At 45.7% G+C, this 23,503-nt stretch overlaps 1 protein-coding gene across 1 annotated transcript in view; it reads right to left on the reverse strand.

The window, feature by feature from the left end:
* mfsd2b (MFSD2 lysolipid transporter B, sphingolipid) overlaps positions 1 to 23,503 on the reverse strand; it is a 123,793-nt gene that overhangs the window by 88,611 nt on the left and 11,679 nt on the right. The window contains exon 3 of the mRNA XM_070884186.1: positions 20,942 to 21,066. Within this exon, the coding sequence (XP_070740287.1) occupies positions 20,942 to 21,066 (125 nt within the window). The remainder of the gene's footprint in view (positions 1 to 20,941; positions 21,067 to 23,503) is intronic.

Raw genomic sequence — 23,503 nt, forward strand, 5'->3', positions numbered from 1 at the left:
TAATACCTTTGTTTTCTGCAAACAATGAAATATGAGTGGCTTGTGATCCGTTTCTAGTTCAAAACGAAGACCAAACAGGTACTGGTGCATTTTTTTTTACCCCATACACACAGGCAAAGCTTCTTCCTCTTGTTGGAGTATGCAGCCAACCCCATATGATGAAGCATCACAGGCCAATACAAGACGCTTGCATGGATCATAATGAACAAGCAACTTGTTTGAACATAGCAGATTCTTGGCTTTCTCACAGGCTCTATCTTGAGAAGCACCCCAGACCTAGTTGTCACCTTTCTTAGTAACACATGCAGTGGCTCTAGTAATGTGCTCAATCTGGGTAAGAAAGTAATTGAGTAGCCCAAGAAACGAATGCAGCTCCGTCACATTCTGAGACCTGGGTGCATTTTTCGAATCAGTGGGCCTGATGCCATCAGCAGCAATCTTCCTCCCAAGGAATTCGACTTCAGGTGCCATGAATACACACTTCAAGTGTTTCGGCCTGAGTCCCACTTTGTCCAGACGCTATAGGACTTCTTCAAGATTGTTTAGATGTTCAGCAATATCGTGACCTGTGACCAGAATGTCATCTTGAAACACGACAGTTCTAGGAACGGACTTCAGTAAACTCTCCATATTCTTCTGAAATATGGCTGTAGCCGAACGAATCCCAAAAGGACACCTGTTGTAGACAAACAGTCCTTTGTGAGTGTTGAAACATAGAAACATAGAAAATAGGTGCAGGAGTAGGCCATTCAGCCCTTTGAGCCTGCACCACCACTCAATAAGATCATGGCTGATCATTCACCTCAGTACCCCTTTCCTGCTTTCTCTCCATACCACTTGATCCCTTTAGCCATAAGGGCCATATCTAACTCCCTCTTGAATATAGAAACATAATGTTGATGCAGGTAAGTTTCTTCGAAGTGTCGGCAAGCTCCTGTGTCATATAGGCCGACGTCAGATCCAGTTTCGTGAACAACTTTCCACCAGCTAGCATGGCAAACAGGTCATCAGCTCTTGGTAACGGATACTGATCCTGTTTCGAAAATTGGTTAATCGTAACCTTGTAGTCTCCACAAATCCTGACAGTGCCATCACTCTTTAACACAGGGATAATGGGACTAGTCTACTCGTTAAACTCTACCGGTCATATGATCCCTTCATGCTGGAGTCTGTCAAGCTCAATTTCAACCTTCTCCCTCATCATGTACGGAACAGACCGAGCTTTGTGATAGACTGGCTTTGCATTGGAGTCCAGATGAATCTGCACCTTGGCTCCCGTAAAATTTCCAATGCCCGGTTCAAACAAAGCAGGAAACTTTTTCAATACTTGAGTACACGAAGTATCATCCACCGAGGACAACATTTTGACATCATTCCAATTCAGCTTGATTTTCTCGAGCCAATTCCTGCCGAACAGCGTTGGACCATTACCTGGGATAATCCATAATGGTAGCTCGTGAACCATACCGTCATATGACACCTCGATTGCCGTACTGCCGAGCACCGGTATAAGTTCCTTAGTGTAAGTACGCAACCTGACATTGACTGGACTCAGCTTCGGTTTCGCAGCGTTAGTGTCCCACAGCTTGTCGAATGTCCTTTGGCTCATTATCGACTGGCTCGCACCCGTGTCCAGCTCCATTGATACAGGCTCATTATTGACTGGCTCGCACCCGTGTCCAGCTCCATTGATACAGGCTCATTATTGACTGGCTCGCATCTGTGTCCAGCTCCATTGATACAGGCTCATTATTGACTGGCTCGCACCCGTGTCCAGCTCCATTGATACAGGCTCATTATTGACTGGCTCGCACCTGTGTCCAGCTCCATTGATACAGGCTCATTATTGACTGGCTCGCACCTGTGTCCAGCTCCATTGATACAGGCTCATTATTGACCGGCTCGCACCCGTGTCCAGCTCCATTGATACAGGCTCATTATTGACTGGCTCGCACCCGTGTCCAGCTCCATTGATACAGGCTCATTATCGACTGGCTCGCACCCGTGTCCAGCTCCATTGATACAGGCTCGCCGTTCAGTTTCACATTAACGACTATTGCTCAGGAATGAATACAGTCCATTCACTTCCTCCTCGGGTTGCGTATCCGGGCCATCACTGAACTGGTCCTCATCAACCATGTAGTGAGCAGCACCATGCTTGTTCCGTTGTGGACACATCTTGTGAAGATACCCCACTTTCGAACATCCATTGCATGAGTATTGTCTAAACCGAACTGATGAGGCCGATGATTGCCCCCACAACGCAAACTGGGTGAAATCTGGTTCGAACCAGTTGGCAGGCTCTAAGCAGCGCCAAGTTTTGCGTAAGCAGCTCTGCCCGAAGACGGCGCCATCTTGTTTACAGTACTTGCCGTGGAATTCCAACTCATCGATGATATCTGCCTCAAATTATCATCAGTCATCATGCATGCCATGGCAGTCCCAAAGGCCTTTTTCAAATCCAGCGTCTCTGCAGCCAACAGCTTCCTGAGGATCGCACCATAGTTGATGCCTATCAATAACACATCACACAGCATGTCTTCCAGCATATTTCCAAACTTATGCGGCTCAGCAAGACGTCGCAGGTCGGCGACAAATCCCGACACGTCCTGGCCCTCAGCACGAACATGCGTGTAGAAACAGTAGCGCGATATGATGGTCCCCTCTTTTGGCTTCAGATGGTTACCCACCAACGTACACAATTCCTTGTACCCTTTTTCCACCGGACATACAGGCAAGAGGCAAGAGAAGATTCTTCATGAGGCCGCAAATTTTCGGACCACAAACAATGAGGAGAACTGCCCTGCGCTTAACTGCGCAGGCCTCTGCCTCCATGTCGTTGGCCACAAAATACTGATCCAGGCAGTCAACAAAATCCGCCCAATCCTCACCCTCCACGAATCTCTCCAGGATTCCAACAGTGCCCATTGTGCATGCGAAGGTTCTTAAATTACCTTGTTGTCAATTGTAATGACTCAAGAGTCTTGTTACTGTAAACTCACTCAGGTGTACTGAGGTGAATGATCAGCCATGATCTTATTGAATGGTGGTGCAGGCTCGAAGGGCAGAATGGCCTACTCCTGCATCTATTTTCTATGTTTCTATGTGCAACCTGATCCATCTTTATTCCAGCCCAAGAGTGCCAGCGTGACAAAGATACCCCACTTATATACAGGTAACCAAGCACACATGCCACATGCGTACAGCCCGATGACCTCCGACCGCGGCGCTCTCTGGTGTCCGCTGACCCCCAAGCATTAATACATGACAATAGATGGTGTAGATTGAGCGAAGAATATTGATCGAGACATGAAGGGAGGTCCCATGCTCTTCTTCAAATAGTGTTCTGGGATCTTTTACGTCCATCGAGACATGCAGAGATGGCCTGAGTTTGACTTCTCATCCAAAAGACAGTACCTTGAACAATGCAGGGCTCCCTCAGTCTTGCTCTGAAGTGTCAACCTAGATTCTGTGCTCTAATCCTGGAGTGGAGCTTGAATCCACAACCTTCTGACTCAGGGAACAGTGCTACCACTGAGTCAAGCTAAAACTTGTGCATGATTGATGTAAATCTCAGGTCATCTCGGGATTTCAGGAGATAGAAATTGATATGCATTTCATTAATTTTTGGGCTTAAAATGGTGCAACAATGACCAATTTAGCAGTGGGATGACCCATGTCCAAACTGCACACATATTTGAGTTACTGCCAAATTTATTGTGGATGTTTTTGAGGCATCGCTCGCAGCTGTCTAAAACAGGTTAGGCTGCTTACATATGTAAATGCAAGGTCTATTGTCTGAACAAAGCAGGAGCCAGGTCTGCTCCACTTGGGATTTTTCAATTGCTCCTGTGGCCTCCAACAAAAATTGCGTTTTTTTAATTTCAGAGATTGGTGCTGTAAAGCCAGGGATAGCAGGAGTCCGTGATTGTGCCAACCTGTGTCCTGGCTAAAACTGTTAATTTCAGGCCGGCCTCAGGTCCTCTAGGTTGGGATGTACTCGGGCCATAGCAAATTTCCACCTCCAGAACTCTAGTCAGAACTAGACATGAGAGTATTCTCCGGTACTTAATTGAGCCAAGAGGATTTTGAAGTTAGACCTGTCAATCCTTCATAATTAAAACACGATGATGTGAACTATTGCACAGAAAGCTGATGGGCAGGCACCCACATGTCATCTGGTTTCCAAGGACCGGTTAATCCTTTGTTATTACTACCTAGAACAATGCCTTCACGGTGCAGATTAACCAACCTCCCTTAGTCTCAGCAGACAATTTATCTGCATTTGAAATTGGCTAATTTCCTTCACTTGCAGTGGATTAAGAGATTGCATTTCATTTCTCTTTTCTTTGCTCTTTGCAATTTCTTTATTATTCTTTATTAAGTTTCTTCCATTTGATTCTTTTCAAGCTTAACATTTCTTGCTTATGTTTCTTCCTCACCTTTGTTCTATTGTCTTTTCTTAATCTACTGTCATCAATCTCTGATATACAAGTATTTGCTTGAATTATCCTGGTATTATACAATACTTTGTTCCAACGCTTTTTGCTTTTTTAGCAGGCAGTAATTCAGCTATTAAGTTATATTGTCGACGCAAACCATCCCAAGAATTCTCTCTGGGAAATAGAATACAATTAAATGTTAACTCATTGAAACATGTACAATGTGTGACCCCTTTGAGAAAAAAATAAATGAAGGGTATGTATTTTAAAGTGTGGTTATTAACTGGAGCGACCATGCAGACATTGCAAAAACAACTGAAAGCAGATATGGCCTTGGTACGTTTGTATGAACAGGGGAATCTGACAGCTGTGGTGTTCAGAGTCTTCCATCCTGCTGTCACAAATGCTTGTAGTTCTTTCAGATAATCAACAGTCATGTAAGATAGTCAGAAATTCACGTAATGGACAGTTTGTTAATTTAATTCTTCGGCTGAAACATATGTACAGGAATTTTGCGTAAATATATACCAGAATATGACTTAATAGTAACAGGAAAACCTTCATAATGTAATTTTTATACAGCATACAGTACAACTGGTGGCAATTCCTTACTTCCAAAAATGGTATAACTATAGTACCAATCACAGAATGCCATCGCTGTCATCTTTATTTTACCTTCATCTTCACCTTGGTGGGTGGGGATGTGGTTGCATGTGATGGCAACATCTAATCCCCCAATGAGCAGGATGAACATGAATGGGCCTGATTATTTTTTCTCACCTTTCTTTTCATATATTCTTCATTATGCTTGATTTACTGCACTCAGTATGCCCACTACAGTAAGACATCTCAATACTGAACATTGGCCCAGAATTTCCTGGAATGCTATCAATTATGTCATAAATTACACTGTTTCATGCCCAGACATTTTTGTCATGAACTTACACCAACATTTCTGAGAAAAGTAATTTGAATACGCTGTACTGAGCATAATGGCAAATCAGGGAGCTTACTCCAGCTGCATCAATTAGGCAGATCAATATTGGGCATAAGCTATGTCGCAGAAATCTGAATTTCCAATCCGTTCACTATGCTGAACTTTATCACTTGCAGAAATTTATTGTGTTTTGGACATACTTAGCTGCTTATTCAGTTTTCAGGAACATTATAAATTAAAGATTTAGGCCCTGAAATTGCCCTTCATCCCGGTTTGGGGGCGTTAACTTTCCGGGGCCGGGATTTCCTGCTCCCGGCCTGGACGTCTCACCCCCGAAGCAGAATTGGGCCATGCACCCTTCAAAGGAAGCTGAGCACAGTTTCCGGTGCTCCGCTTCATTTGAGGGGCGCTCCCGGGGCCAGTGCCGTGCGGAGGAGGTCAGCGTTAGGCGAATGCTCCGTGCAGTCCTGACTCGCTCTAACGTGCCCCCCACCCCCACCTTCAATTAAAGGGGGGGGGCTCACTATGCACTCTGCAGGCCCTTTGGTGGCTGCCACTGGGCCACCAGGGAGGTGATTGACTGGTCAGCAGCCCGGCACCCAAAATGGTGTGCTGGGCTGCATGATCTATTGTCAGGCCGACGCAAGAGTCGGCTGACAAGTAAAAATGACACCCTCGGACGCTAAAGGCCTCCCCTATAAGGGGCACCTCAGTGGCGGATGTCCGGCAACTTCGTGACCCGTAATTTCCCCCGCGGGGTACAAAAGAGTCAGCACAGCGCAGTGAGGGGTTGGCGCGCACGGCGATGACGTCACCGGTCTAGGGCACAGCCATGCCAAGACATCACCCCCCAAACCTCCGATGCAATTTCCCTCCCGGGCGAAAATGCCATTGCGCCCTGTTAACATCCCTGGAGGTGCTAAAGGCACTATAAAAAGAAGCAATTTTGGCCCCTTAATTTTTAACCATTTATTTAGAAGATGACATTAATAATTTATTTTACCTAAAATGTCTCTGATTAAACAAATGGGATGGGGGGGGGGGAGTGGGTGCGGGTGAAATAGGACCTCATAATCGCCCAGTTCCCAGGCGCAAAAAGGTACAATTTCAAGCGTTATGTCCTGTGCCCAAGGGCACCTGAAATACGTCCAAAATCATACTGCCATAAGCAATATTCAAGAATCTCTGGCAGTCACCTTATACAGGCATTAGATGTCTTGCATATGCTAATGAGAGACGTAATGCCTGTTGAAGGACCCCTCTACAAAAATGGTCAGAAACTGAGTGCATGCTCTGCTCAGTTTTTGCGATTCCTTTTGTGGCCTAACCAGCGGTCCTTAAAATAACTGTTGGAGACTGCCAACATAAAAGATTTATTCTTTTTAACTTACCTTAATATGGAGCCAGGAGTGCTCCTTCTGGCCACACAGCAGTACTTAGATTGATGGCCGGCCCACACTCGACCGCCTCCTGTTTAACTCTCTTGTCTCTCAGGACCTACCTGAGGCCACTGTCAGGGCTACACCCAGCAGATTTATCTAGAGAAAACTGGCGAGCTGCCTCAGGAACCTTGTAAGGCACCAACAGCTCACCGGAATTATTCAGATGATGCCCGAGGCTCGAGGCCCAATTGCGAATAACCCGCGGGAGATTGTATAATGGCTGGCCGATCCGATATCGCCTATTATATACTATTGAAAAAAAGTTAAAATTATCCCAAATAGGTGTTGGGCAGTACTTGGACTCAAATATACACAACTTTAGAGTTAAGAGACACAGTGCTACTGGTCTATGCAGTCTGGGAATTCCTAGCCAGAAAGATGAGTGTACTGTAAGTCTTCACTATGTAATGCATCTCCCTGAGTAATGTTTGTTATTGTTCCAGGAATAGAGAAGTTATGCTGAATTGGTCACTGGATACCAATACCTCATTACAAATGTTGGTTATATAAAGCACCAAAAGAGGATTCGTATTCTATTTATAGTGGCTGTACAAGGGTCCATGAACCAAGATTAATATCAAGAGCAAGTGGTGCTCCCAGTATTACAGCACAAACAAATCTAAATATTATTTTTTTTTCTTCAAAATATAATACTCCTGTCCATGACAGGCCAAGAACCCACTAAAATAATGATCTTCCCACAAAAAGAAATTCACTTAATTTTTTTAAGAACCTTCAACCAAGGCCCTTTAACTTCCACTATGATTAGCTATGTTCCCTGGTATAAAAGACTAGGGTTAGCATCAAGAATTCTTTTCAGCCACATTGAAATGCATTTTTTGTGATGTATAGAGGCAGCTTTGCATTGAAGCATAATAAAATGAACACAAAAATGATTCTCCTGATAATCTAATTTTTCATACGTGAACTATATCCTGATGTAAATGACTGCATTTTTCAGTCATTGAATTACTTTGAGCTTTGCTTATTTTACCCTAAATAAGAGATTTACTAGAATGGTTCCAGGGATGAGGGATTACAGTTACATGGATAGACTCGAGAAGCTGGGGTTGTTCTCCTTGGAGCAGAGAAGGCTAAGAGGAGATTTGATAGAGGTGTTCAAAATCATGAAGGATTTAGATAGAGTAAATAAAGAGAAACTGTTTCCAATGGCTGAAGGGATGAGAACCAGAGGGCACAGATTTAAAGTGATTGGCAAAAGAACCAGAGGCAACGCAACGAGTGGTTAGGATTTGGAATGCATTGCCTGATAGGGTGGTGGATACAGATTCAATAGTAGCCTTCAAAAGGGAATTGGATAAATACTTGAAGGAGAAAAACTGCAGGGGTATGGGGAAAGAGCGGGTGAGTGGGAATAACTGGATTGCTCTTCAAAAGAGCCAGCGCAGATTCGATAGGCCAAATGGCCTCCATCTGTGCTGTAATATGGAGATCGTGGTCTCAGAGTGAGGGGTCTGCCATTTAGAACTGAGATGAGGAAAAACTTCTTCGCTCGGGGGGTGGTGAATCTTTGGTGTTGTCTGCCACAGGGGGTTGCGGAGGCTTAGTCTTTGAGTGTATTTGGGAATGAGATCGCTAGATTTTTGGATATTAGGGAAGTCAGGGGATATAGGGATGGTGCAGGCAAGTGGAGTTGGGGTAGATGGTCAGCTATGGTCCTGTTGAGTGGTGGCGCAGGCTCAAGGGGCCAAATGTCTTGCTCCTGCTCCTAATTCCTATGTTTTTATGTTCTTATGAATCAGAAGGTTGTGGGTTCAAGTCCCACTCCAGAGACTTGAGCACCAAAATCTAGAATGACATTCCAGTGCAGTACTGAGGGAGTGTTGCACTGTCAGAGGTGTAATCTTTCAAATGAGATGTTAAACTGAGGCCCCGTCTCTCGCGTGGATGTAAAAAGATCCTGTGGCACTATTTTCCTACGAAGATCAGGGGAATTACCCTGGTTTACCAGCCAATAGTTATCCCTCAATCAACATCAGTAAAACAGATTACCTGGTCATTATCACATTAGCAAGGTCCAGGTCGGTCCAGGTCGGTGGGCTGATACAGCAGGAGCGGCGAGATCGGGGCGAAGGAGCTGTGAGAAACTGTGGAGGGATGTGATCGGGGCCCAAGGGAGGCGCGAGTTCGGGGCCAGGGGCCCAGGGGCAGCACGGGCCAGCCCACACTGCGATATTTGTGTGCACTAGGTCCTTGCAGCAGAACTGGTCTCCAGTCGTCTTGGGTAATCCTTGCCACTGGACCAAGACCTAGCTCTGTCAAGCCCGTGTGGTGGCTGGTGTGCAATGGCCACGCCACGTTAAAAAAATCCATGCACAGGCATCTTCAGGATGTAGTTCGGGTCCTTCTTTCGAAACATCTGTGAACTCATCCTTTTTTTGGGCGTGGAAGCAAGTCATCCTCATTTCGAGGGACCGCCTATGATGATGACTATTCTTTGAATCTATGATTCTAATGATTATCATATTTATTTTGAAAAAAAATGGCAAATGAAGAGTATTGTTGTATTTGCAAAGGAACAATCTGTTTGCAATGAATATAATGCGATATATTCCCATCGAAAAGAAAACCACATTGATATCCATCTTTGCTTGGAAATGTCTTCTTCTTAGGCAGTCCCTCAGAGTCGAGGATGACTTGCTTCCACACTAAAAATGAGTTCTCATGCGACTGATGAGTCCAATGCAGGACCTACAGTCTCTGTCACAGGTGGGGCAGACGGTGGTTGATGGAACAGGTGGGTGGGGTGCCTGGGTTGCCGTGCGCTCCTTTCGTTCAGCTTGCTCTCGGCGGAGAGACTGGAGGCATTCGGCGCCTTCCCGGATGCTTTTCCTCCACTTTGTGCGGTCTTGGGCCAGGGATTCCCAGGTGTCGGTGGGGATGTTACACTTTTTCAAGGAGGCTTTGAGGGTGTCCTTGAAGCATTTCCTCTGCGTACTTGGGGTCGCTTGCCGTGTCGGAGCTCCGAGTAGAGTGCTTGTTTTGGGAGTCTCGTATCGGGCATGCGGGCGACGTGGCCCAACGGAGCTAGTCGAGCATGGTCAGTGCTTCGATGCTGGGGATGTTGGCCTGAGCGAGAATGCTGACGTTGATGTGCCTATCCTGCCAGTGGATTTGCAGGATCTTGCGGAGGCAGCGTTGGTGGTACTTCTCCAGTGCTTTGAGGTGCTTGCTGTACATAGTCCATGTCTCTGAGGCATATAGGAGGGTGGGTATCACTACTGCTCTGTAGACCATGAGCTTGGTGCTGGGTTTGAGGTCCTGTTCTTCAAACACTCTTCCCCAGGCAACCGGAGGCTGCACTGGCACAGTGAAGGTGTTGGACTTCATCATTGACATCTGCCCTTGTTGACAGTAGGCTCCCAAGCTATGGAAAATGGTCCACGTTGTCCAAGGCCTCGTCGTGGATTTTGATAATTAGGGAGCAGTACTGTGTGGTGGGGGCAGTTGGTACAGGACCTTTGTCTTACAGATGTTTAGTGTAAGGCCCCCTACAAATCCCCTGGGAGGACAGGCGCACCAACATCAGTGTCCTCGTCCAGGCCAACGTCCCCAGCATTGAAGCACTGACCACACTCAATCAGCTCCGCTGCGCAGGCCACATAGTTTGCATGCCAGACACGAGACTCCCAAAGCAAGTGCTCTACTCAGAGCTCCTTCATGGCAAACGAGCCAAAGGTGGGCAGCGGAAACGGTACAGGGACACCCTCAAAGCCTCCCTGATAAAGTGCGACATCCCCACTGACACCTGGAAGTCCCTGGTCAAAGATCGCCCTAAGTGGAGAAAGTGCATCCGGGAGGATGCTGAGCACCTCGAGTCTCAATGCCAAGAGCGTGCAGAAATCAAGCGCAGGCAGCAAGAAGAGCATGCGGCAAACCAGTCCCACCCACCCCTTCCCTCAACGACTATCTGTCCCACCTCTGACAGAGTCTGTGGCTCTCATATTGGACTGTTCAGCCACCAAAGAACTCACTTCAGGAGTGGAAGCAAGTCTTCCTCGATTCCGAGGGACTGCCTATGATGATGATGATGAGTAAGGCCCATGCTCTCGTATGCTTCTGTGAAGGTGTTGACAATGGCTTGGAGTTCGGCCTCCGAGTGTACATAGATGCAGGTGTCGTCTGCATTCTGTAATTCAATGAAAAAGGATGGGACGACCTTGGATCTGACTGGAGGCAATGGAGGTTGAACAGTTTCCCGTTTGTTCTGTAGATTAGCTCCACTCCAGCGGGGAGCTTACTGAGGATGAGATGGAACATTGCAGCAAGGAAGATCGAGAAGAGCGTTGGTGCAATGACACAGCCTTGCTTGACCCCGGTCCGAACTTGAATTGGGTCTGTGGTGGATCCGTTGGTCAGGATCATGGCTTGTATGTTGTCGTGAAGCAGGCGAAGGATGGTGACAAACTTTTGGGGGCATCCGAATTTGAAGAGGACGCTCCATAATCCCTCACGGTTGACACTGTCGAAGGCCTTTGTGAGGTCAAAGAAGGCCATGTATCGGTGTTGGTGCTATTCCCTGCATTTCTCTTGGATTTGCCGCACGGTGAAGATCATGTCCATTGTACTCCTTAGTGGGTGGAAACCGCATTGCGACTATGGGAGGAGCTCTTCAGCCACTGGGAGAAGGCGATTGGAATGTACTGTTTAGATGAAAAGGAATACAGGGTCACTCCAAGTCCCTGTTTACATGCCATTGACTCGAAGGCCACTCTGGGATCTGGTTGAGTTCTCAGCTGCTTCCACCACTTTTTCACACTTCCTAGTTTGATGGCTGTCTCTCATTCCAAGTACACCGTCACTAAAGGAACACAGCATGCAGCATTCCTACAATTCTGCTGTTAATAAACAATGCTGACAGCTGGATGCAAAAACAGAAGAACACGTACTTTTCCTAACACATCCACATTTAGCTATTACTACTGGCCCAATCAGAGTTAAATGGGGGACACACAATTAATTTACGTTTCTTTGCATTGAAAGAATTACACATTTTTTATTTCCCCTGCTGTTAGCTAGTCTTATTCTGATAACCTTTTTTTGCATTACGTTTCTCTTTTTATCTCAATAGCACATTTTGATAATTCTATAAATACCGCACTGGCTGTTGTGCTGGCACAGGTATTTCCATAGAGGCATCTTATGATTGAGATAGTTGATCTGTTATTTTCTGTGCGTGACAAGAACTAGGGTTAGATTTTTCGGTCCCTTGTTTCGCCCCGGAGCAGCATTAAAGGTGACGGTGAAGTCTCCAGTGCCCCTCCACGATCCTCCAGTCGGGTTTTGCAGCGGTTCTAAGTAGCACTGCTGGGAAGAGCTGTGCCAGGCGTGCAACACCCCTTGGTTGCGACACTGGCATGAGTTTTGAGTCTTGCCCGACCCGGAAATGTGCCTGCAATGACCTACTGGGAAATCAGAATGGTCGAACGATCCCGGTGATAGAAAGGAAGGTAAAGTACGACAAAAATAAGTGCGAATGTTTTTTGTTTTAAATTTTTGTGCAATTTGTGTCGCAGTAGTGTGGGCAATTTTTTAGGAATATTTTTGTCTTTTTGTTTTTAGATTTCCCCAGGCTTCTCTCGCAGCGCTCCCTAGCTGGCTGTTTAGCTCGGGAGTTTCCTATCCTTGTGCCAAGAGAGGTGTTCAACGCCTCGCTTAGTGCTGCGCCCTCTGACGCAGGGCACAGATGCCCAAACTTAAATATTAAAGCGCAAACTATCCCCGGCCGCTAACTTTCCCGCCCCACCGCCATTATCGCCCCGAAAACAGAAAAGCCTAAAATCCAGCCCTTACAGGTTGATAGTGCTCTTTGTATGGTGCCATAACCTTGAAGGGGCCTACAGTTCTTATGTCAAAAAATATGTCCTAACTGATCGACAACTGTTACAACCCCAGCCCATTTTCCATAAACCGAATTAGCGCACGTATCGCAATTTCAAAAGCAGAAACTGACAATATATTCACAAGAATGCTACGTGAGATTAGAAACAAAACCTACATGATGGTGACGGTTTTCATAAGGCAGTCATTAATTAAAGGGAGGGCCCACTGGATTGGAAACAAGCCAACCAGCTATTCTCAACAATGGTGACTGCACAAGCCAGATCTACAGATCTGTTCATGTTACAATACCTTGAGAAAACTCAGAATGAATCATTAGGAACAAATTTGGGAATTTCCTCCGTGAAATTAATATAGTATATGGTGGTCTAGATGGTTTCAGAAGGGGGTGATTCAGCGACTTTTTTGAGGAACTAACACCAACATGATAGTGTGAAACCCTACCACATAATAACCTTGGGGTTCGAAATTCGGTACCGCTGTTTTTGAGGTGGTGTCACCGCCTGAGTGCTGATTTTACCGCCAGGCGTTGGGTGCAGGCTCAAACTGACAAATTCAGTATTTATGCCTACAGATGAGAGAGCAGTGCTAAAAGGTGGCGTTGCACAATCATTGGCATGTATGTATGCTTGGGGTTACTAGCCACCAGGTGGCGCCACTGTCGGAGATCATTGGGCTGTACGCACGTGTGTGCGGCCCAGGTATAAAAGGCAAGCCATCACTTTTGGGCCCTAATAAACCAGAACCAGGTTTGTACCTGTATTAGTTTACAGTATTCAGTCTATCGAGTTATTACATACATAACATTTGGCGACGAGGTAACTTAAGAACCTTCACATGCAAAAATGAGCACAATTGGAATTCTGGAGAGATTCGTGGAGGGAGAGGACTGGGCAGATTTTGTAGCTCGCCTGGATCAGTACTTCGTGGCCAACAAAATGGAGGAACCCACTGACGCAGTTAGGCGCAGGGCGGTCTTCCTCACAGTTTGCAGTCCGAAAATCTATGGACTCATAAAGAATCTTCTCTCACCTGCAAGTCCAATGGACTATGAGGAATTGTGCGCTCTGGTATGTGACCATCTCAAACCAGAAGGCAGCATCATCATCTCACAATATCGATTCTACAAGCACGTTCATTCTGAGGGCCAGGATGTGTCAGAATTCGTCGCCGATCTAAGACGTCTAGCTGGACCGTATAAGTTCAAAGACAGGTTGGGAGACATGCTGTGGGCCGTCTTTGTAATCGGCATCAACCACGAGATGATCTTGCGTAAGCTACTGGCGGCGGAGATGCTGGATTTGAGCAGGCCATCACGATTGCCCAGGCATGCATGACGACGGACAAAAACTTAAAGCAGATATCATCGAAAATCGGAACTCGGAAAGTACTGTAAACAAGATTGTATCGTCATTTACCAGAGCTGCATATGGCAGGGCCTACTTGACTGCATATGCGAAACCTGTGGCTGCCCAAAGTCCGCTAACTGGAATGAATCCGATTTCACCATGTTGGCGTTGAGGAGGCAATCATCAACCTCATCAGTGTCAGTTTAAACAGTACATTTGTAAAGGCTGTTTGAGACTGGGTATCTCCAGTGCATGTGTCTGCAACTGAGCAAGCGTACTGTGACACACCACGTGGAGGATGATGACCAGTATAGCACGGATCTGGATATGTGATCCGAGATACCAGAGGAAGAAGTGTATGGGCTGTATTCATTCCTAACAAAGAGCCAACTGATAATGATTAATGTGAAACTTAACGGTGTGCCGGTACCGATGGAATTGGACACGGGTGCGAGTCAATCAATAATGAGCCAGAGGACATTCGACAAGCCGTGGGATACTAAGGCTGTGAGGCCTAAGCTGAGTCCAGTCAATGCCAAGTTGCGTATGTACACTAAAGAACTCATAACGGTGATTGGCAGTGCAGTAGTCAAGGTGTCGTATGACGGTCCAGTTCATGATTTACCATTATGGATTGTTCCAGGCAATGGTCCAACGCTGTTCGGCAGGAATTGACTAGAAAAAATCAAATGAAATTGGAACTATATCAAAGCGTTGTCTTCGGAAGATGATACTCCATGTGCTCAGGTGCTGAGCAAGTTTCCCTCGCTGTTTGAACCAAGAATCGGTAATTTCACAGGAGCCAAGGTGCAGATCTATGTGGACTCGGATGCAAGACCCATCTATCATAAAGCTCGGGCGGTTCCATACATGATGAGGGAGAAGGTCGAAATCGAACTGGACAGACTCTAATGTGAAGGGGTCATATCACAAGTCGAATTGAACGAATGTGCCAGCCCCATTGTTCCTGTGTTGAAGAGTGATGACACTGTCAGGATTTGTGGAGACTACAAGGTTAGGATCAACCGAGTTTCAAAACAGGATCAATACCCGTTACCGAAGGCTGATGACCTGTTTGCAAAGCTAGGCGGGGGAAGTCGTTCACTAAACTGGAGCTGACGTCAGCCTACATGACACAAGAGCTGGTCGAGACGTCGAAGAAACTTATGTGCATCAACACTCATAAAGGACTGTTTATCTACAACAGGTATCCTTTCGGAATTCGCTCGGCTGCAGCCATATTTCAGAGGAACATGGAGAGTCTACTGAAGTCCGTCCCTAGAACCGTCGTGTTTCAAGATGAAATCCTAGTCACAGGTCGTGACACCGCCGAACATCTGAACAACCTGGAAGAGGTTCTACATCGTCTGGACAAAGTGGGACTCAGACTAAAATGTTCGAAGTGCGCCTTCATGGCACCGGAAGTCGAATTCCTGGGGAGGAAGATTGCTGCTGATGTCATCAGACCTATGGATTCAAAAACCAAGGCCATCAAAAATGCACCCAAGCTTCAGGATGTGACGGAGCAGCATTCGTTCCTTGGTCTACTCAACTACTTCAGTAATTTCCTACCTAGATTGAGCACTTCATTAGAGCCACTGCATGTGCTGCTAAGAAAAGGCGACAACTGGCGTGCGTGAATGTCGTTAAAAAGATGCATCAGTACTTGTTTGGTCTTCGGTTTGAACTGGAAACAGATCACAAGCCACTCATTTCATTGTTTTCAGAAAACAAAGGTATAAACACCAATGCATCGTCCCGTATCCAGAGATGGGCACTGACATGATCTGCCTATGATTATGCCATTCGCCATAGACCTGGCACCAAGAATTGTTCCGATGCACTGAGCCATCTGCCGTTGCCCACACCGGAGGTGGAGGTGCCACAACCTGCAGACCTACTGTTAGTTATGCTTCTGAATGTGAAGGAACCCCTGTCACGTCTCAACAAGTTAAGACCTGGACCAGCCAGGACCCGATATTATCGGTTGTGAAACATTGTGTCCTTAGTGGTGATTGGTCTGCCATACCCAAGCAAATGGGTCATGAGACCAAACCTTACAACCGTCACAAAGACAAACTATCGATTCAGTCAGATTTTTTACTGTGGGGTAATCGTGTTGAAAGGCAGAGAGAAATTTGTACATGAACTACATAGCACTCATCCCGGTATTATCATGATGAAAGCCATTGCCAAGTCTCATGTATGGTGGCCTGGAATTGACTCCGATCTGGAATCATGTGGGCATCAATGCAACACTTGCATGCAGCTAAGTAAAACATCAACAGAATCGCCGCTGAGTCTGTGGTCATGGCCATCTAAACCATGGTCCAGGATCCACATCGACTTTGCAGGTCCCTTCTGGGAATTCATATTCCAAGTGGATAGAGTGTATAATCATGTCAACCAGTAGATCCACAGCTACCATTGAGAGCCTTCGTGTTATGTTTGCCACTCATGGTCTGCCCGACATCATTGTAAGCGACAACGGACCTTGCTTCACTAGTCTGGAGTTTCAAGAGTTCATGAAACTCAGTGGTATCAAACATGTGAGGTCAGCACCATTCAAACCCGCATCTAATGGTCAAGCAGAGCGTGCTGTCCAAACCATCAAGCTGAGTATGAAACGTGTAACTCAAGGTTCACTGCAGACTCGCTTGTCATGCATATTGCTGAGTTACAGGACAAGACCCCACACGCTTACCGGGGTCCCCCCTGCTGAACTATTGATGAAGAGAGGTCTGAAGACCAAGCTCTCTCTTGTCCACCCTGACTTGAACAATCATGTTGAATACAGGCGTCAAAGTCAGCAGTGGTATCATGATCGCGCTGCTGTGTCATGCGGCAATTTGGTTAACGATCCTGTGTATGTACTAAATTATGGTCAAGGTCCAAGGAGGGTAACAGAGTGTTTATCGTCAAGCTCAAGAATGGGCAAACATGCAGGAAACATGTTCAGATAAAGCTGCGGCACACGGATGAACCGGAACAGTCTGAGGAAGACACAATCAGTGATCAACCAACCTACCCTCAGTCATCAGAGGACTCCGCTGTCATCAATGAATCTGGACTTTCAATCCCGGACATGGTCATTGCCACTCCCATCAGATCGGCTATCCAGCCCCGAGTCATAACAGACTCAGAACACTTGCCCAAGGCTGGAGTTGAACTGAGATGACCAACTCGGGAGCCGAAAGACCCGGACCGTCTCAATTTGTAAAAAGACTGTTACTACTATCTTAAAGGGGGGGTATTGTCATGTATGTATGCTTGGGGTTACTAGCCACCAGGTGGCGTCACTGTTGGAGGTCATTGGGCTGTACGCACATGTGTGCAGTGCAGGTATAAAAGGCAAGCCATCATGTAATGTAATCACTTTGGGCCCTAATAAAGCAGAGCCAGGTTTGTACCTGTGTTAGTTTACAGTATTCAGTCTATCGAGAGTTATTACATACATAACACTCATCTTTGGGCAGGAGCTCAGGAGGCCTACTGAATTTTGCATCGGGAGGCTGTCGCCATGCTAGCTGGAAAACGGCTTGAAAAGGGAAGAAAGAAAAAAACCTCAAACTGTTCCGACCCACACACAAACTTCCCCACTGTTAAAACTAATAAAAAATGAAGAAATAAAAAAGAAAAAAACTTATCTTGCTCTCTGGCCAATTCCGCCCGAGTTGCGCTGTTTGCTCAGCACTTTTTCCAAGCTATAAGAACGCTTGCCAGGAAGGCCGATGTTCAAACTAAATATCGCGGTAGAGGCACCAAGGAGATGCTGCATGCTGGATGACGTCACCAAGTGGGTGGTGTTGGCCAGTGCCCTGTTAGCTCTTGGTGCCTCTGCCAAAGAGCCAACTGAATTTCTGCGCAGGCGTGGACACTGCTTACCGTCGAAGGTAGGCCTTTGCCGCCCGTTAGCCGCCTCCCGCGCGCAGTAACGGGTGGCGGTAGAAACTGAATTTCGACCCCTTGATTTTTAAGGCTACACTGATAGTGTGGAGCCTCAATACTGGAGGTTGCAGGTCGCAAAATCTGACCTCAACTTCACACACCTGAGTAACTGTGTTTTGCAAAGCACAATTTCCAGGGACCGAATGAAGCCATGCTAAAAAGATACATGAGCCTCATAGCATGTAGGATTTAAATTTAATCCCAAACCCAATTTCACGTCTTTGAGCGAAGCTTCACCTACAACATGCCCCTTGCCCGTGTTAAATGGGTCTTGTGATATGACCTCTCAAGTACGTTAAGAGAGAGTAGAAGAGAAAGAACTGATCCTCATAGTTAATGCCAGGTAGGTGTGCCTGGGCTTGCAGAAATTTTTGGTGGCATTTCAGAGGGCAAGACCAGTCAGGCATTGCCAACTCTTGGTCACCCTGACATACCTTCCTTCATGCAGTACCAAGTAAAGTGAGGTCAATTTACCTCTCTCTGCAAATGGGGTTAAGCAAGTGCCAGCGGAAGGGCATGGAGCACCTCTCAGGCAGGCTGAACTGCCTGGCATCCTCCATGTGTCATCCTCTTCTTCCTAAAATGTCAGGTCAGAAGTTTCTCATTGGAAATAGTGCTGGAGGCAAAATATAATAACAATGGACAACTGGCATAAAGGGTTATGAAGACCTAAGTGCTAGCAGAAAAACAAAACGAAAATAGCATAAAGACACCAAAAGTGGCCTGAAAACATTTATCTTTAACATGCTGTGCTTTTTGAATTATCTCCCACAAGAAGGATGCCATCCTAGCAACCCTGGACAACAGGTTTCATGGGCAGGGGTTGGACTTGGTGTTCAGCACATCAGCACTCCATGAAATAGAGTGGGGGGCTTGCACCTTCCTTTTACAGATAAGTTCATCACTGCTCATCTGAACCTTGACTAGAAACTTGTTCTGCTCCCCCTGTGCCCCACAAAGAAAACTTTAACACTTATCACACAGGGCCTCCCCTTCTTGCCCACCAGGTTTACTGAGCAGGTGCCCGCAGAAGATGCCCCGCTCAGTAGGCCATTAAAATTTCAGATGGGATCCCAATTTCCATAAATCTCTGAAGCTCCCGCCTGAGTCAGCTGCCTGAAAAAACAGCGATGGTAAAGTGGTCACGGGCCAGCAATCAAGTGGTAAGTGTACTGTATCCATTTTAACTCCCAAAAGAGGGAGTTAAAATGTCCTCATTTGTGTGAAGAAGAACTTCCTCATGTCAGTACTAAAGTTGCCTTTTAGCAGTCTGAACCTTTGTCTTCTCATCCAAAACTCACAATTTAATTCTAAGGTCCAGACTTTCGGCTTCATTGTCGGCGATTTTCTCGGCGTTATAGCTGGTTTTTCGCCCAGCGAGAGTTTCCAGGTAAGTTTTTGAGCGTTATCGCCCACATCTGAAGTCGCCCGCCAGGACCAAACCGCCCACGTGCAACGCCAAGAACAACCACCAGGGCATAAGTTTGGGCTCAACCACCGACGTCCAGATCGCCGAGAAAACCACTCTGTAAAAGCTGCTTTTACAGGGTGGTAAGGGGGAACCTTGCAAAGAAAGGTAAGTTAAAGGTTCTTTAATTATTTTTTAAAAATTTTACCACAGTGATTAGAGTTAAAACTGTCTTGGGAATGCTTTGTATGTGTTTTTTTAAATAATGTTTTAAATTTCCCCCCCTCTGTATGCCCAATCGCCAGCCACGGCCTAAATTTTTGTACTTACCGTCCATTCCGGTAACAATTGCCCATTTGGCTAACATTGCACTTACCCACCGAGAAAACCGCTGAGAATGAGTGTGCAATGCCCATTTTCTCACCGGGCGATTAGTCCTATTTACCTTTACCCTCAAAATGGAAATTCTCACCCGCTTTTTTCACTGATTGTTAGCGATCCTTCTTAGCGGGCAATCGGGCGTTGAGGGCCTTTATGGAAAGTCTGGCCCTAAGTAATTTTCCAGATTTATCTTTTCCATACATAGGAACATAGGAACAGGAGTAGGCCATTCAGTCCCTCAAGCCTGTTCTGCCATTCAATGAGATCATGGTTAACCTGCATCCTAAATCCATCTACCTACCTTGGCTCGCTATCCCTTAATTCCCATAGCTAGCAAAAATCTATCGACCTCAAATTTAAAGTTTACCACTTTTTGTGGGAGGGAGTTCCACACTTCTACCACACTTTGTGTGAAGAAGTGTTTCCTTACATCTCTCCTGAATGGCCTGGCTCTGGTTTTAAGGTAATGTTCCCTTGTCCTAGATGCCCCCACCAGTGGAAAATATTTCTCTCTATCTACACTATCACTTTCTTTCAAAATCTTAAAAACTTCAACCACCCCTTGACCTTCTATATTGCAGGGAATACAAGCCTAGTTTATATAATCTCTCCTGATAATCTAACCCTTGAAGCTCTGGTAACATTTTGGTGATTATGTGCTGCACTCCTTCCAAGGCCAATATATCCTTTCTAAGGTGCCATTTACTTTCTTATATACCCTTATACAATAATAACCCTCATCAGTGGAGTTCTCACTGGATGCGGAGCAGGTTGGGACTTCCAGCCCCTGAGGCGATCCCAACGTGATTACATCCCATTTTTCTGAATTTGGTTTAATTATATATTCAGTGTGGGTTCCAATGCTCCCGTATCGAGGTCCCACACAGGCCGCTCGATGGTTTTTAAGTGGATAAAACTGCACATGGGCAATAATTTGCGCAGCCATTAAAAAGGCCGCTTTCAGGGTTTTCTTATTTTTCCTCTGGATGACCCTTTCATCTAATTTTCTCTGAGACTCCACCACCACAGACTACAGTGGGATCTCAGCACTCTTTTAATGGCCCATAAGAACAAGTGTTTGCAGGAAATCTACCCATTCCCAGTGTTTGGCCTCAGAAAATGGAGATCCCCCATGTAGATAGGGGTTCAAAATATCTACAAAGCTTACTCACCATGGCATTAATCTCCCAATCTTTGTCCATTTGCTTTTACTGATTAAATATCCAACAGCTGGATCAGTAATAGCATCCCAAGCTTTTCCGATGAACAATACTAAAGAAGCATGAAATGGAGTTATCTGAAAACAAGAATGAAAAGTATTTTTAAGAGTAAGTAGAATATTGCATGACAGCTAACAGAATATAAACACAGAGACTGGGTGAGGGAGAGCACTCCCTTTTCACTTCTTTGACATGAGTTCAAATAGACTGACAGGATGAATGTCTTCCTTCTCGGATGCCTGAAATCTTAACAATCCCAATGCATTTCCAGTGGTCGTTAGTGCACAGAACAAACCTCTACATAATTAAATAGAAGCTTAGCAGTCCTTCATGGTGACCACAAGTATGGCATTTATGAAAAAATGGAAAAAGGGTGCTCTTCTGAGATTGGGCTTAAGAAACATTGGCCCGGAATATCCTGAAAGCTATTGGCACAGTAATGGCATACATCATTATAATGGCACAGATTTGCCAGGAAATTATGGAGTGAGTGACTCAGGGCATTACTTACGCCATGCCTGGACCCTCTGCGCCACTGTCGCCAAAACAATGAGAGTCCTTTTAACATTGCTCCACCTCCCCAGGTGACCTAGTAGCAGTGTGATTTATTGCTCTGAGATCGCTTTACCTTAAACATAGATGTCGGGTTGGGGGGCGCGGGGAAATTACCCTCCGCCCCATTTGGGGCAGATAATTTGAAAATTATTCCCACCCGGCGGGAGTCGGAGGCAGGAAAATCCAATCTTTAACTTTTTCACCGCCTCCCAGTGCTTTAAGGCAATGTTTGAGGAGCTGCTTGAGGTGCTGTTTGAGGTGGTGTAGGGGCAGGTGTACGTCGGGAGCGGGAGGCAGAAAAGGGATCACCGCCTGTCAGCAAGGGGTCGGCACGTGGCCAACAACGGGTCAGAGCGCCGGGTGGGGCAGAAACACGGGGAGGGGGGGGTGGCGGAAACCCATTTCCTCGCTATCGGCCAGGGGGCAATTGTTGATGGGTCGCACCATCCGCTTGCCCCTGGTCGGAAAAGCCTTACCGCCCCATTACAGCCTCTTAGAGGTGGTAACATGCCTTAAAAAAAGGGGCAATTTCAGCTCCAATGTCTTTTCACTGATGCTTGCTGATTAATTTAGCTCATGCACATATTAGCTGTTCAGAAAGTTTGCTGTTAAATGGAATTGAATTTTTGGAAGCAATTTAAAGTTTGTACCGATTAACTGATCTCAGGTTCTTTAACAGGGTCAATCATTAGTTTTAACATAGAATATCGATCCAAATTTGTGTTTCTTTCAGAATTCATATTGATAAATGCATTCAACTCTACACCAATGGGATACTGCATCAGTAAATATTTTTGTAAGGGAATAAATGCAAATGTATCTATTTAAGGAGTTAAAACAACCTATTGGAGATCATGTAACTGCAACTGCTCTGAATTTAAAGGCAGGGATACCTGAGAAATTAATGATTAAATAATTGCTTCCTACAAACATTGGATTTTTAATATATTTCCCCTGCAAAACACAGGATTCATTCTTTGTAATTAATTTGCCCACCAACATCTGAAAACCATTATAACTTTAAAAGCTTTTAATTAGCTCAGGTAGCTGCAGCCACACATGCAGGTTATTATACCCAATAATTATATTTCCAAAACTTTAGAAAACAAAATCAATAACCTGACTAACAGATTTATGGTAATTTTGCAAAATTGGAATTACAGATCGAATATGCGCTTTTATAAACCAGAATAAAAAATGGATGAATATTGCGAAACTATTCAACTGATTGAAATCGGAATTGACAGCTGATTTCTCAACAGCTATTGGCTGCGCTGCTTCTATATCACCACTATCCTCACTGTGGCGTATTCTAATGAGCGTAAATTCGCCACTGGAGAATCAGAGCAGATAAGTCTAACTTATGGTGTTTAGGACCATATGCGCCATTCCAGCAAATTCTGATGCACTGTTGATTGCATTCAGACCTCCTGGGGGGAACCTGTCCATTACTGACTTATCTCTCAGGAGCTCTGTGGACTCTCCAGTTAGTGGGACCCTGGGAGCAGGCTATATAGTGCCATGCTTCACTGGGCACCTGTACCGCACTCAGTAAACGTGTCACCAGGAAAGTGAGACAGGAGGCTGGGAGCAGCTCCTTTCAAACTCATTTGCATGCTTATAATGGGCTTGTACCTACTGCTCTAGACCCTTCAGAGAAGCCCTGGAAATTCCAGGGCAACATAAAAACAGCAGATACCCAGCCTTCACCTCATTTTCTAGACCAATGAGCAAAGGGAAATGGGTATTCCTGAAGGCAAAGGTCAATAAAATCAGGCCCAATCTGTGTTATGCTGCTGTGATGCAGTGTATGCCTGCGCATGAGTGAGTGAGTGATTTAGTAGGGAGAGTAAAAATAATGACGCTGAGTTTGCGGTCGGTATGATGGCATACTCTCAGAGTACGGTGTCTTGTCGCCTTTGAAACTGACTGCAACTTCACGATTTGGCACATACGCAA

The sequence above is a fragment of the Pristiophorus japonicus genome, chromosome 7 (genome assembly GCF_044704955.1).
Source record: "Pristiophorus japonicus isolate sPriJap1 chromosome 7, sPriJap1.hap1, whole genome shotgun sequence".
Lineage (NCBI taxonomy): Eukaryota > Metazoa > Chordata > Chondrichthyes > Pristiophoridae > Pristiophorus > Pristiophorus japonicus.